At 54.6% G+C, this 13,527-nt stretch overlaps 2 protein-coding genes across 3 annotated transcripts; one reads left to right on the top strand and one right to left on the bottom strand.

Annotated features, from left to right (window-relative positions):
• The first annotated feature begins 1,541 nt into the window (after positions 1-1,541).
• GFAP (glial fibrillary acidic protein) lies at positions 1,542-10,947 on the top strand. Of its 2 annotated transcripts, XM_053568848.1 has the most exons (10): positions 1,542-2,169; positions 3,081-3,141; positions 3,332-3,427; positions 4,169-4,330; positions 5,487-5,612; positions 5,803-6,023; positions 6,575-6,618; positions 6,950-7,066; positions 8,799-8,884; positions 9,437-10,947. In XM_053568848.1, the coding sequence occupies exons 1-10, from the start codon at positions 1,706-1,708 to the stop codon at positions 9,476-9,478; spliced, it is 1,419 nt and encodes a 472-aa protein (XP_053424823.1). In that variant the 5' UTR covers positions 1,542-1,705; the 3' UTR covers positions 9,479-10,947. The 2 variants fall into 2 exon arrangements, with proteins under 2 accessions (XP_053424823.1, XP_053424824.1); XM_053568849.1 differs by lacking the exon at positions 6,950-7,066.
• Positions 10,948-11,990: 1,043 nt separating this feature from the next.
• FAM187A (family with sequence similarity 187 member A) lies at positions 11,991-13,258 on the bottom strand. Its single transcript, XM_053568842.1, has one exon. It carries the CDS (start codon positions 13,256-13,258, stop codon positions 12,014-12,016), a length of 1,245 nt encoding a protein of 414 aa, XP_053424817.1. The 3' UTR covers positions 11,991-12,013.
• Between the last annotated feature and the right edge of the window lie 269 nt (positions 13,259-13,527).

Genomic DNA, 13,527 nt, shown 5'->3' with positions numbered 1-13,527 from the left:
CCCTATCCCTGCCACACTGAGACTCATGGGGGAAACCTCAGCAGGCAGTGTATGCCATGTCCAAATGCAGAACAGCCCTTGGTGTGAAGTGGAAACTGTTGTTCCCCAGGGCTCAGGGGCCTGAGCTGGCTCAGAGCTGAGGAGTGAGCAAGAAGCTTTGTTTGCAGACCTGGTAATGCTGGCTGCCTGCCCCTCAGGGCCTTCTCCTCGTGCCCACTGGCTGACTCACCTTGGCACAGACACAATGGTCAGAGGTGGGCACAATGCCTGCTTCCCGCTGCACCCCAACCCCCCTCAGATGCCTTCCGAGAAACCCATTGAGCAGGGGGCTTGCACTGCACCCCTGCCTGACAGCTTGGCATCTTGGGATAAAAGCAGCATCGCCTGCTGGGGGCTGCCCTTGCTGTGTGGCGCCCTTACCGGCAGTGGAGAACAAGGCTCTATTCAGCAAGTGCCCGGGGAGGAAAGGGATCTGAAGCCCAGGCATGGGCAGTGGGTGGCAGAGAGATAGGGGGGAGAAGAGGGCTGTCTCTTATCCAAAGTTGGCAGACACAGATGAGTGAGGAGCCTGGGTAGGGCTCTGACCCTGTGGTACCAGAGTGCAGAAAATGGATGGACCTGTGTCAAGGTACAACAGGGCCCAGGCTCCCAGATGCCATGGCTCATAGGTTCCCAAGCCCACCCACCCCACGGTCCTTTCTCATCTTCTCAGGCTGATGTGTGGGAACTCAAAGGAGATAAATCTCCAGTGGGAGAGCGAGGGGTAGGTGGCCAGGGAAACAGTGTTGGAGGAATAGAGATTCCAGCCAGCATAGCCAGCTCATTCTTAACTGCTTTGTGGAGCTGTCAGGGCCTGGGCTCCAGGAGCGGGTGCGGAGAGGCCAGGCAAGGGAGGGTGTCGTGGTGGGGCAGACAAGGGGCTAAAGAGCAGCCCAGGGAGAGGCTCAGAGAGAGTCTGCCCCTCTTGACATATTAGGGCCTTCACAGTCCTCTGCCCTCCATCCACTGCTAGCTAGAGGCTGTGATCAACCCTCAGACAAAGGGCTGGTGTCCAGTCCGGCCTCCAACCCCAGAACTCCAGGGAATCAGAAAGCAGGACTGTGGGATATGTATGTTCAGAGCAAAGACTCCAGCAATCTGTTGGGAATGGGGCTCAGTAGGAAACTATAACATAGGCTGTTTCTTGAGAGTAAGGAACAGGTTTGTCTCACCAAATCTCCAGCATCTAGCAGGCACTTACAAAAGGGGTGCTGCTGAGTGAAAGAGGCCTGGGCAGGAAAATCTAAGAGTTGGAAGGCAGGTCAGGGGTCATCTGATCCAGCTCTTCCTTCTGTCCTTTGTTGTTTCCTTTTTAATTTTTAATTGCTTCATAATAATTGTACATATATACGTCCAGCCAACCTTTCTTTACCCAGCTTCCTAGGGTGAGGGTCTATTTGATCAGTGGTCAGGACCTCAGACCCAGCATCAGGCCCCAGGCACTGCCCTCCTCAGGCAGGGGCTGGCATGCCCAGAAAGCCTTCCCTCTGGGCACAATGTCCTCAATGGGGTGAGAGGCACTCTCCCCAAGGCTGGGCTGTGGCCCAACCCCACCCCCTCAGGCTATGCCAGGGGGGCGTTACCAGGGGCAGCAGGGCAGCACCAGTCCTACCCACCCCTCCATAAAGCCCTCACATCCCAGGATAGCGAGCAGAGCCAAGGCAGGATGGAAAGGAGACGCATCACCTCCACTGCTCGTCGCTCCTACCTCTCCTCCTCTGCGGAGATGGTGGTGGGGGGTCTGACTCCTGGCCGCCGCCTGGGTGCTGGCACCCGCCACTCCCTGGCTCGAATGCCCACTCCACTCCCGGCCCGGGTGGACTTCTCCCTGGCCGGGGCACTCAATGCTGGCTTCAAGGAGACCCGGGCCAGTGAGAGAGCAGAGATGATGGAGCTCAATGACCGCTTTGCCAGCTACATCGAGAAGGTTCGCTTCCTAGAACAGCAAAACAAGGCACTGGCTGCTGAGCTGAACCAGCTCCGGTCTAAGGAGCCCACCAAGCTGGCTGACGTGTACCAGGCCGAGCTGCGCGAGCTCCGGCTGCGGCTAGATCAACTCACTGCCAACAGTGCCCGGCTGGAGGTCGAAAGGGACAACCTGGCACAGGACCTGGGCACCCTGAGGCAGAAGTGAGGAGGGGGAAAGGTCCTTGCGAGCAGAGAAGACTGAGAACCCGAGAGGGAGTGCCTTCAGACCTGCAGAAGCTCAGACAGGGGCTCTGCCTCCCTACTCCCTGGGTCTCCCCACCTTGGGGGGCTCTCCTTGTTCCCCAGCATGAGGGAAGGGACCAGAAAGTGGTATAGGGCCTTGGGGATATGACCAAGGCACCTTCTGACAGGGAGTTAGTGTCCTCTCAGCACCTCCCCACTGAGGAAAGCTGTGAGGAACAGTCAGGATCCCAGCAGGCATGGCCCTGTTTTCTTTCATAGCTGGGCCCTGAGACTGTGGGCAGCCTGTGACTGTGGGCAAGGGGCTCACCTACTCTGAGCCTGGACCTGTATAAAGGGGGAGTCAGAAGTAGAGAAGGCTGGTCTCCATAAGGCAGACTGGACTCTGGGGTAAAGGAAGTAGCAGAAAGTACAGGCAGGGTGCAGAACACAGGTGACTGCCTGTCACCAGCTTATGACCCCAGCAGAGGTCCCCACAATAGTGGGGATCATAATAAAATCCATTTCAAAGGTAGTTACCTGGGTTGGAGGAATCTCCAAGTGCATGGTGCTTAGCTGAGCTGGCAGGGCACGTGTGTGCCCTCAATGTGCAGCAGGGAATGTGTGTCAGTGGATGTGCCTGTGTGAGCAAGAGCAGGTGCACCAGCCCTGATAAGGAACCTGAGTAATGAGTTAAAGCAAAAGCCCTTGCCTGCTCATCCTCCCAGTGAAGGCCTCTGTCTAGGGCCCCCCTGAACCCTCACTCCTCCTCCTGCTCTACTGGTCCTGTGGGTGGGGGAAATCTCTGTGACAGCCATCTCCAGGGAGAGTAGGGCAGGGATTCAAGTGTCCTCAGAAGAGCCTGGACCTAGGAATATGTCCCCCTACCCCAGGCTCCAGGATGAAAACAACCTGAGGCTGGAGGCAGAGAACAACCTGGCCGCCTTTAGACAGGTAAGAGAGGTAGAGGGCAGGGGCGGGGGAAAGTGTTGGTGGAAGCCCACTCAAACAGCCCCCAAGTTCAGCCCTACAGAGCAATGTGCTGCTCCCCCACCCTGCCCCAGAAGGAGGAGTAGAACAAGGCTGGAGAATGGGGAGGAGGAGTCTAGGATCAGAGTGGCCCTTTGCCCCCTCCCCACTGCAGGAGGCAGATGAAGCCACCCTGGCCCGTCTGGATCTGGAGAGGAAGATTGAATCACTGGAGGAGGAGATCCAGTTCTTGAGGAAGATCCATGAGGAGGTGAGGCCAGGGCAGAGGGAGGAAAGCTCAGCTTACAACTGAGAGACAGAGAGACTGAGACTGAGGGAGATACTTAGAGAGAAGGAGTGAAACTGATTGGCAGACTGGCAGAGAGAGAGAAATAAGAGAGCATTCCTAACCAGCATTCCTAACCCTGGTGAAATGCATGGAGACACACACTCCGTTTCACTAAGTACATAGGCCTTGCTGCCTCGCAGCCCTGTGAGATAGGAATCCTTCCAGTACTGAGCTCCTTTTCAGAGAAAGACACTCAGGCCCAGAGAAGTTAAAGAATGCACTAAGGTCACATAGGCTCTCTGACTCCATTCCCTCCACCATCTGTCTCCATTAAAATGAAAGCCATTCATAATAATAATTTAAAAAAAAAAAAAAAAACCTCCTGAGCCCTGACCTCAGACCCTGGATTCAGAATCCATGGTCCCAGGGAACCTGGGGGCCCACAGCACACACACCCATAGGGATGCATTCGCTCACCCATGACAACACCAGCACATTTTCAGCACCCGGCTCCTGCCCATCCAACCCTGCCAGGAGGATGCATGAGAAGACCCTCAAGCTACCTCTTGCCTCTTTCAGCCTGAACCATACCACTTCTTCCAACAAGGCCTGCACTGTTTCCCTGAGCCATGCCCATGGTGGGCAGAGAGGGCATGATGCTGTGGGGAAGCCAGTTGTGGCCTGGGTTCTGAACCCTGGGACCCCTACATTCCCCTTGGCCAGGAGGTTCGGGAACTCCAGGAGCAGCTGGCCCGACAGCAAGTCCACGTGGAGCTGGATGTGGCCAAGCCAGACCTCACAGCAGCCCTGAGAGAGATCCGCACTCAGTATGAGGCAGTGGCATCCAGCAACATGCATGAGGCAGAGGAATGGTATCGGTCCAAGGTAGGCCTGCCTGTGGGCCAACCTGCCTCCTCCAGGCAGCACTCCTTGCTTCATACAAGAGAATGGGGGAAGGAGGGTAGAAGAAGCTGGGAGAATATCCTCTTTGAGCAACTTATCTTCACCAAAGAAGTGAGATAACTTGCCCAGGGTCACACAGCCAGTATGTTTCCAAAAGTACTCATTATTATTACTGCTACTATTACTATTATTATTGGCCAATTTTGTCATGTGCCAGACCCTGTGCTTTGCATGGATTATTTTACTATGAAGTAGGTACCATTCTTTGACAGATAAGAGAACTGAAGCCCATGAGGTTAACTGATTTGCTTAAAGTCACACAGCTCCTAAGTGGTAGAATTGGGTTTCCAATCCCAACCTATCTCTTTTGGGAGCCTGCACTCTACACCTCTGCCAGTCTGTGTTCTGGGTTACTGGGCATCTACTGTATGACAGACACTTCCTAGGACACAGAGAGGTATTTGACCAAGAAGAAGTGATGGTGCGACAGAGAACACCACAGCACAGAGTTAATGCACAGGGTGGGAACCAGGGAGATGTGGTAGAGGGGCCTTTGGACTAGGCAGGGCAGGCAGGCTATGGGCATAAAGAGGAGAGGGAGGGGGCACTACCAGTGCACGATAGAGCCTGCACAAAGGTCTGGAAGCAGAAAAGCAGAGAAGCAGGGCACAGAGATGCTGGCCCAGAGTACCAAGCTGGGGAGCATGAACAGCAGAAGCCACTGACAGTCTGAGCAGGGTCCCTGCTTGGCGCAGCTGTGAGGGCCTCCCTGCAGGCTGGGGGAGAGGGGACTCCAAGAACCCAGGGCTCTGCCAGAACCCATTGTCCACCGTGTGGGAGGACAAGGTTCAGACCCAGCCGCCAGTGAAGAAGGTTCTAGATTCTGTGGCACTGTTCATTCATTCATTGGCTGACCAGGCATTGTGCTAGGTGCTGAGGTTCAGCAGTGGCTACTCTGTGGTCACTCTGGCTACTCTGGGAACGATCCCAGCCACGGCCAGTGCCCTGGGGTCCTGCCCACCTCCCTGATTTCCCAGACACCGCCTGCCCACACAGCTTCCCCATATATAGTGCCGCTCACCCGCTGCAGCCCCGCGGCCCCAAGCTGCCTTCAACCTCCGACCCTCTCCCCATCTAGTTTGCGGACCTGACAGACGCGGCCGCCCGAAACGCCGAGCTGCTCCGCCAGACCAAGCATGAGGCCAATGACTACCGGCGCCAGCTGCAGGCCATGACCTGCGACCTTGAGTCCTTGCGCGGCACGGTGAGCGCCGGCAGGGCTGGACAGGGCGGACGGAAGAGGGGACTGGCCATCCCAGGAGGTGCTGGGGCTCTGAAAAGTTACCCTGGGGGGGCGGGGCTTGGGACTGGGGAGGGACTTGTAAGCCTCCTAGTGGTGTCCGGTGCGAGCTCCAGGAAGGGCCCCGGAGAAATCTGCCCGCTCCGTCTCTCAGAACGAGTCCCTGGAGAGGCAGATGCGCGAGCTGGAGGAGCGCCACGCGCGGGAGGCGGCTGGTTACCAGGAGGCGCTGGCCCGGCTGGAGGAGGAGGGGCAGAGCCTCAAGGATGAGATGGCACGCCACCTGCAGGAGTACCAGGACCTGCTCAACGTCAAGCTGGCCTTGGACATTGAGATCGCCACCTACAGAAAGCTGCTGGAGGGCGAGGAGAACCGGTGAGCCCGGGTCACAGCCCTGAGGAATTCTCCCTGCTGCCCTCCATAGGTTCTTCTTCAGGGACTGAGTCTCATTCAGCCTTGTATCCAGCTCTCCTCCCACACCAATGCCCAACACAGTGCATGCCTAACACACAGTATGGGTTCAATAGATGTTTGATGAACGAATGATCGGATTTAACCAATATTGATTAAGTTTCAGGGCCAAGGACTTGGGTCACCACCCCCCAAACTAAGAGGTTCACTCCTTATCCTCCAAACAGAGATTGGACTTATTTTCCCCTGAACCATCTCTTCTCTTGGACCTTTCTTCATCACTTTCCCCTCCCTTTGTCATCTTCCTTTGGATAGAGTTGCTCCCTGTGCAGGTGACACTCAAGCCCCTTGAAGACTTCCAGAGCTCCAAAGAGTATGTTGGCTGCTAGGTGTAGAGTCAGATTTTCCTGGCAAGGAAAAGGGCTTTGAGATTGCCATGATAACCCTGGACCAGGACCCAGCCTGGGAGTGTCCCAGGGCAGCCTGGCCATCCATTTCCCTCTGCTTTCTTTCAGTATCACCATTCCTGTGCAGACCTTCTCCAACCTGCAGATCCGAGGTCAGTAGAGCAGGACCTTGTGGAAAGGCTGTGGGAGTCCTGCCCTCTCCCCAAGGCTGGTGGGCTGCTCAGTCTGGGGCTGAGGACCAGGGAAAAGGGGCCTGGGCTCTCTTTGGGGACTTTCATGATTTACTGCAAGGCTGCTAGCAAGAGCACACTGTCCTGGGACATTTCTAGGTGGGGCTTGGAGCCCCCCCCCTGCCCTGCTCTGCCTTGGGTCCCCACTCCCCCTCCCTGCACCCCCTACCTCTGCCTTGTCTACAGATCCCTGAGCAAGCTCTGCCCTTCTGAGTGTTTTATGTTTTTTTTTTTTAACTGCTTGTCACTACAGGGGGCAAAGGCACCAAAGAAGGGGAAACTCACAAGGTCACAAGACATCTCAAAAGCCTCACAATACAAGTTATACCAATACAGGCTCAGCAGATTGTAAACGGAGCCCCAGCTCTCGGTTAGCTGCCTACCTCTCAGCTTGACAAGGAGGGAGCCTCACCAGCCCCATTTTCCCCCTCCTCTTGGGCTTCCTCCTCCCAGGGCTTCCCCTAAAGATCCAAGACTGTGCCATTTTTCCAGGAACCTCAGTGCCCAGCCCAGGACCTGCCACAGGGTAAATTTAGATTAAAATAGCAGAAATGGTTAGTGTTAAAGGTAGTGTGGCCTTGGGCACTCAGATGAGATGCTCTGGGGACTCTGAGCAAACACCAACCTCTGTCTCACCTCTTCCCCATCCCTGGGAAGGCCCCTTGGGTCTCTCTGTGCCTGGGGGCCAGGCTCTGTGCTTGATTTGTTTGTCCCCGAGGCTCTGCTGCTCAGCTCAGTGCTGATTCAGTCCACAGGATCATTTCCCTCTGGGCTGCTGCTCTTGTAGTGAATAAAGTTGTATGTTCCCTGCTCTTAATTTTAAATATTACTGAGTGTGACATGTTATATTTTTCTCTCTGAGGGGAGGAAAACTAAATATCTTTTTACTTGTATATGGCCCTAAAGGTTCTTAGCTTAGGAAAAGAAAATCTTTTTCTGGGCTAGAATATTTAAGAACACTAGATATGCATATTCCAGAGCTTAATTCAGCATCAGGAGGGTTAACCGGGCTGACCAGGGAGAGATAATACTACCAAGTGCTAGGAATGGCAAGGATCATTTAGGTCCAGATAAGTGGTAGAGGAAAGGGGAAAGGGGACCCGAAAGGGACCACGTGTATTGAGGACTAATATATGCCCGATGTTTAACCCACATTGCTTGAATTAATTGAATCCTCACTCCCACTTACATAAGTAGGCACCAGATCCTCCCCCTTTTTTTTTGCAGTTTTTGGCTGGGGCTGGGTCTTGAACTCGCCACCTCCAGCATATGGGGCTGGCGTCCCACTCCTTTGAGCCACAGGTGCCACCCCCAGACCCCCTTTTTGCAGATGATGAAACCAAAGCTGGAGCAGGTCATTTAACTTTGTGGTCCCCAACCCCTAGGCCCATGTATTGGGCTGAGTACTGGACCATATATCTGTCCAGGCCATGGCCCATTAGGGCCACACAATAGGAGGTGAGCAGCAGGTGAATGAGCAAAGCTTTATCTGTATTTACAGCTGTTGCATCACTGCTTGAGCTCTGCCTCCTGTTAGATCAGTTGCAACATGTGATTCTCACAGGAGTGCAGACCCTACTGTAAACTGCACACGTGAGGGATCTAGGTTGCACACTCTTCTTGAGACTCTCATGTCTGATGATCTGACGTGGAGATGTAATGCACCTGAATCATCCCCCCACCCCCAGTCCAAGGAAAAATTGTCTTCCACAAAACTGGTCCCTGGTGCAAAACAGGTTGGGGATTACTGAGTTAACTGACCCACAGTTGTGTGGCTGGTTAGTGGCTGAACTGGAACTGGAGCTCTGGTCTGCCTGCTTTCGAAGCCCATGTGCTCCTTCCTTGGCACAGTGCTGACTTGTCAGAAATCCAGGTGCCAGGCAAGGGCTTGTGGAGGGGCTGAAATGAAGCCAGGCCAGAATACAGAATAGCCAGAACTTGCCCAGCCCTGTAGGGGTTTGGGGATCTCTGGCTTCTTTGGAAGTGCCTAGGCTGTTCCTCTCATACTCATCATCACAGGGTGTGATGAGAAAGCTGGGGGTGGGAGAGGATATTCAGTACCACCAGAGCCCATGGGAAGCCCCCTCTCCTCATGCCTGCAGAAACCAGCCTGGACACCAAGTCCATGTCAGAAGGCCACCTCAAGAGGAATATCGTGGTGAAGACTGTGGAGATGCGGGATGGAGAGGTGAGAGGGACTCTGGCCCAGTTGGGCTTCAGCTGCCTCAGGAATCCTCAAGACCAGACAGCGAAAGAAAGCTTGGAGCTGTCACATAGGTCCCCACTAATTCTTAGACACTGCCAGGGGAACTCTGGAAGAGGGGGAGGAAGCTGAATGTAGCCCAGTTTCCCTGGCCACTCCACAGGCAGTTCTAAGGGGAGCCTGGGCCACTAAGTGGGGCCCTAACTCAGGCCCTCAGATTCAGGTGCCCCAGTGTCAGGCCTCAGGGATGGAAAAGAGAATTGAAGTTATCAGCTGAGGAAAGGGAGAGCTTTCCCTGCCAGGGGAATGGGAAAAGGGGATTTGGCTTACTCCTTCCTGTCCCCATGATACCAGCAACAGTGACAGCAAACCTTACACCACCATGTGCCAGGCATGGTGCCAAATGCTTTTCCAGTGTTATCTCATCACCTCCCCTGACCACCTCGGGAAGTAGTGAGTACACAGCCTGGCAAGGTAGACCTGGGGTCTGTGTGCGTTCCTAACTATTGCACTGTGCACCTTCCCTGTGCCCTGCAGGTCATTAAGGAATCCAAGCAAGAGCACAAGGATGTGATGTGAGGCGAGCTCCACCTGGTGGCCTCCACCCTACAGCATGAGGAGCCTGTGGCAGAAGCAGGAGAGTTCCCCCACTTCTGATAGCTCATTTCCCCCGACTTGAGCTCCCACCCACCCTCCAATCCTATCCAGCTTGCTGCCCTAGGCTCCATCAGCATTAGGTCCGCCAGCAGCACCCACCCAGCACCCAGCAGCTCCAACTAACAGAGCACTTACCCCAGAGAGCCAGTGTGGAGGGGCATGGCCGGCAGCTTGGATGAGGACGTAGAAGAGGAGAGACACGGGGTAACTAATAAATCATTTTCCATATCCCGGATCCCTGTTGTTATGGCAACTGTTGCCAGAGCTTGAGCTCTCAGGAGTTATCTGGGAACTGGGCCTTTGAGATTCCTTGGGAAACTGAAACTCAAGACAGGAGGGGGAAGTTCCCACAGGCAAAGCTGCCCTAGCCAGAGGCTTATTCTTCTAGACTGACCCTGACCACTCTAAGAGTGGGTGGTGAGGGCCTGCTGAGATCCCAGAGGGGCCTCCTGAGTGACAATTCAAGTATGTCAGTCCCACTGAGCTGTCATCCAGGTCCCCAGTCTGTGGACATGCTGGGGGCATGTGGGCACATGATTCTTAGCACTTGGGGGATCTACAGCGTAAGTGGAGAAGGAAGGGATGCTAGAAGGGATAGAGAGGGGCTGCCTGGCTCCTAGGTGTGAGTGCAGAGAGGTCAAGCCCTGGAGGATTCCCCTATTCAGGCTGAAGGGGGCTGTAGCAGAGATGGTGGAGGCAGTGGTTGGGATGGTGCTGGACCCAAGAGTTGGGGGTTGTGAGTGACCAGTTACACTTGGCCTCTGGGTTGTGGGAATCAGGGAAGTGACTCATCTTGAAGATGCTGAAACAGGAGAGAGAGGAGCTGCTGTCCACGGGGGCAGGGCACAACCCTGTTCCAGTTATAAAGGCCTCTTCCTTGCTGCACAATCCCATCCACCCAGACCTCTGAGCCTCGGGGCTGAGCTGCTTCCTGACCCCCTCTCCATAATGACCAACTGCTTTCCCATAACCCAAGGGCTTCTGAGATCCTTTCTTACTCACACACACTATGTACCCAGTATTTTAGGCAGCAGGAAATTGAGGCATAAACAAGAGTGAAGACATGGGCTTGAGTTCCTGTGGCCTGGAGGCCAGGCACTCAGGGCTGATGCTTCCTCTCCAGAGCTCCCCTCTGCTTTCCCTAGGTAGACTTGTGGGAACATGGCAGATATCTGTGCCCCAAAATGGAGCCAATAGGGTCCACTCTAGGACCATCCTCTCCCCTCTAAGGCTGAAAGGAGAGAGGCATGGGGGGGGCCCTCCCTCTTCCCAAGACTTGGTACCCTTTCTCAGACTTCTTCCTGTCCCCTGCTGTTAACCTGAAGAGCACTGCTGCTGCTGCCTTTAGTCACTGAGGAAAAATAAAGACAAATGCTGTGGCCTTCCCCAGAGTGGACTCTGATCTGTTCACAAGAAGGTGGGAATGGGGGCGGTGCCTGTAGCTTAGTGGGTAGAGTGCTGGCCACATCCACCAACGCTGGCAGGTTTGAACCCGGCCTGGGCCAGCTAAATAAACAAACAAGGAAAAAAAAAAACAATGACAACTACAACAAAAAAATAGCCCAGCATTGTGGCAGGCATTGCAGTCCCAGCTATTTGAGAGGCTAAGGCAAGAGAATTGCTTAAGCCCAAGTGTGAGGTTGCTGTGAGCTATGATGCCACAGCACTCTAGCCAGGCTGATAGCTTGAGACTCTGTCTCAAAAAAAAAAAGGTGCGACATGGCCAACACATGGCTGTGGACAAAATCAACTTGCTTCTTACTCCTGACCATCTTTAGGACCCAACCCTTATGGCAGTAGCCACATATCAAGTCCCATCCAACACTGCCCTGCTTCAGTTGAGCCTGTGCCTGATAGCCCCCAGCCTTTGCTCCCACCTCTCTTGTCACCCCCAGGTCCCAGCTTGGGCACAGCCTCTCTAGAAAGGCCTGAGTTGGACCTCTACTTTCCTCACTCATTTCCCTTGTTCTAGTTTTCACCTTTATTCCCAAACCTGTTATTTCTACCTGCCAGTCCCAAAACAAGGCTGGGAGGAAGCCAAAGAGGACACACATTAGCTCCCTCCATTCTTTCCTTCCCTCCTCTCCCCACTACCTTCAGTTTCACCCACTCAGGAATCCTCAAAGCCAAAGGGTAAAGTGCCTCAAATGCTATTCAACACCGAATAGGCCATCTGAGCAAGCTCACTTCTCTCCTTCCTTCTTGACCTGAGTGTACGTTCAAGACACATTAGCTCTATTCCATCCTGACCTTGCTCCCCAATCTCCCACCTGCTGCAGGATTCCCCACATCCTGGATCAGCTCCCAGACCCACTCATGAAAATGGGAGCAACCAACAGATGTGTCCATTACCACCTCGCCACACGTTCCGGCCCAGGGCACCCACCCAAAGGCATCTGGTATCATTAACACACACATTGAAGCACAACTGGTCTTCAGAGCTGGGCAAGAGAGAGCCTAGTAGGAGAAGTTGGGACACCAGCGTAATAAGTAACAGCAGCAATGACAGAGGTGAATGGTGACAAAGACTGCTATGATGAACAGGTAGCCTATCAGGGTGAGCTCCACAGCAGAGCGAGTCTCGGGGTCTGAGAATGAGACAGGGTAGACCCCTCGAGATGTCACAGCCAGCCGGAAACCAGCGACCCGCACCCCCTGCCGCCAGCAATAGTAGATGCCCCGGTCATCCAGCTGAGTGAAGCGGATGTGGAGCTGGTTGCCGTGGTCGATGAACACCCTCATGGACCTGTTGACTCCCTTCAGGTACTGTGTGCGGTAGAGGTGCTGGTGGTCCTTGTCCCAGGCCACAGCGTGCTCTGGCCGGGCTCCAGGACAGGAGATAATGAGTCCGTGGCCCAATCTCTGCTGGTGGAACTGAATGGGCACCTGGGGCACCCAAGGCCGGCTACCCACTCTCGACACGTAGTTGAAGATGGCCAGCACACCCTTCTGGCTCTTCACCTTCTCCTGACAGGGTACTACACAGCTCCGAACCAGCAGCTCGGGAGTGTGGTGCCTGACCTTGGTTCTCAGCTTGCTCGACACAGCCCGAGAGCCACAGGACACCACGTCAGGCATTGTCTGGCGGTAGCGTGGGGATAGTTCTGGGCTCTGCAGGTAGCAGAGGCCAAAGCGCCACTGCTCCCCACGCACTCCGCAGCGATCACAGGGAGTCCATTCCCAGAAAGTGGTGAAGACATGGAGCTTCCCAGAGAACTCGTCTTCAAAGGGCTTCTGGCCCTGGTCCTGGAAGGTGGCCACCATTCCCTTGCTGCTCTGGATGTCTACATCGTAGGCGTAAAAGTACTCCCCTTTGCGGGTGCCGCAGAAGTAGAGGCCCGAGTCCTCGGGCTGGGCCCGGAAAACTAGCAAGCTAAACATGCGGATGCTGAAGCGGACCAGCATGTCACTGCCCACGCGCACCTGAGCTGCCTCTGTCAGCACCCGCCCATCGAAGTCTGTCAGCACCTTGGTGTGGCTGCTGCCTAGGTGCTTTTGGTAGAACCAGACTACAGTGGGCACCTCCTCAGGCTTGCAGTGGCAGGGGAGCTCGAAGCTCATGTCGGCCAGGTAGGCTGCATTGTCAAACATCAGGAAAGCGGGGCAGGGGGTCTTTTGAAAAATGTTCTCCTTCTCTACGATTTCAAAGGCATGGAGACTCCCCCAAGCCCACAGGAGCACAGTGGTGTGGGCCAGGTTCATGTCTGCAGGAGGGAAGGTCGGGGGTGAGGCAAAACCTGGCACTAAAAGATCTATGGGGCTTCTAGAAATCACTGCTGAGGGGGAGCCTCTCTAGGAGAGGATTAAGCAGCCAGGAAAAGCAGCAATGATCGGCAGGGGAAGTAGCCAAATGCAAGGCAATTTATTCTCAGTAGATGTGCCCTTCTAATATTCCAGACCTGATCTCAAGGGAAAATCATTCTAGAACCTGACTCTCACTCCCCTTTCTAGAACACGGGCACTTACCCAAG

This window comes from Nycticebus coucang, chromosome 18 (assembly GCF_027406575.1).
Source record: "Nycticebus coucang isolate mNycCou1 chromosome 18, mNycCou1.pri, whole genome shotgun sequence".
NCBI classification, from domain to species: Eukaryota; Metazoa; Chordata; class Mammalia; order Primates; family Lorisidae; genus Nycticebus; species Nycticebus coucang.
Note: the sequence above shows the minus strand (reverse complement) of the source record. Positions and strands in the feature narration are given on the sequence as shown.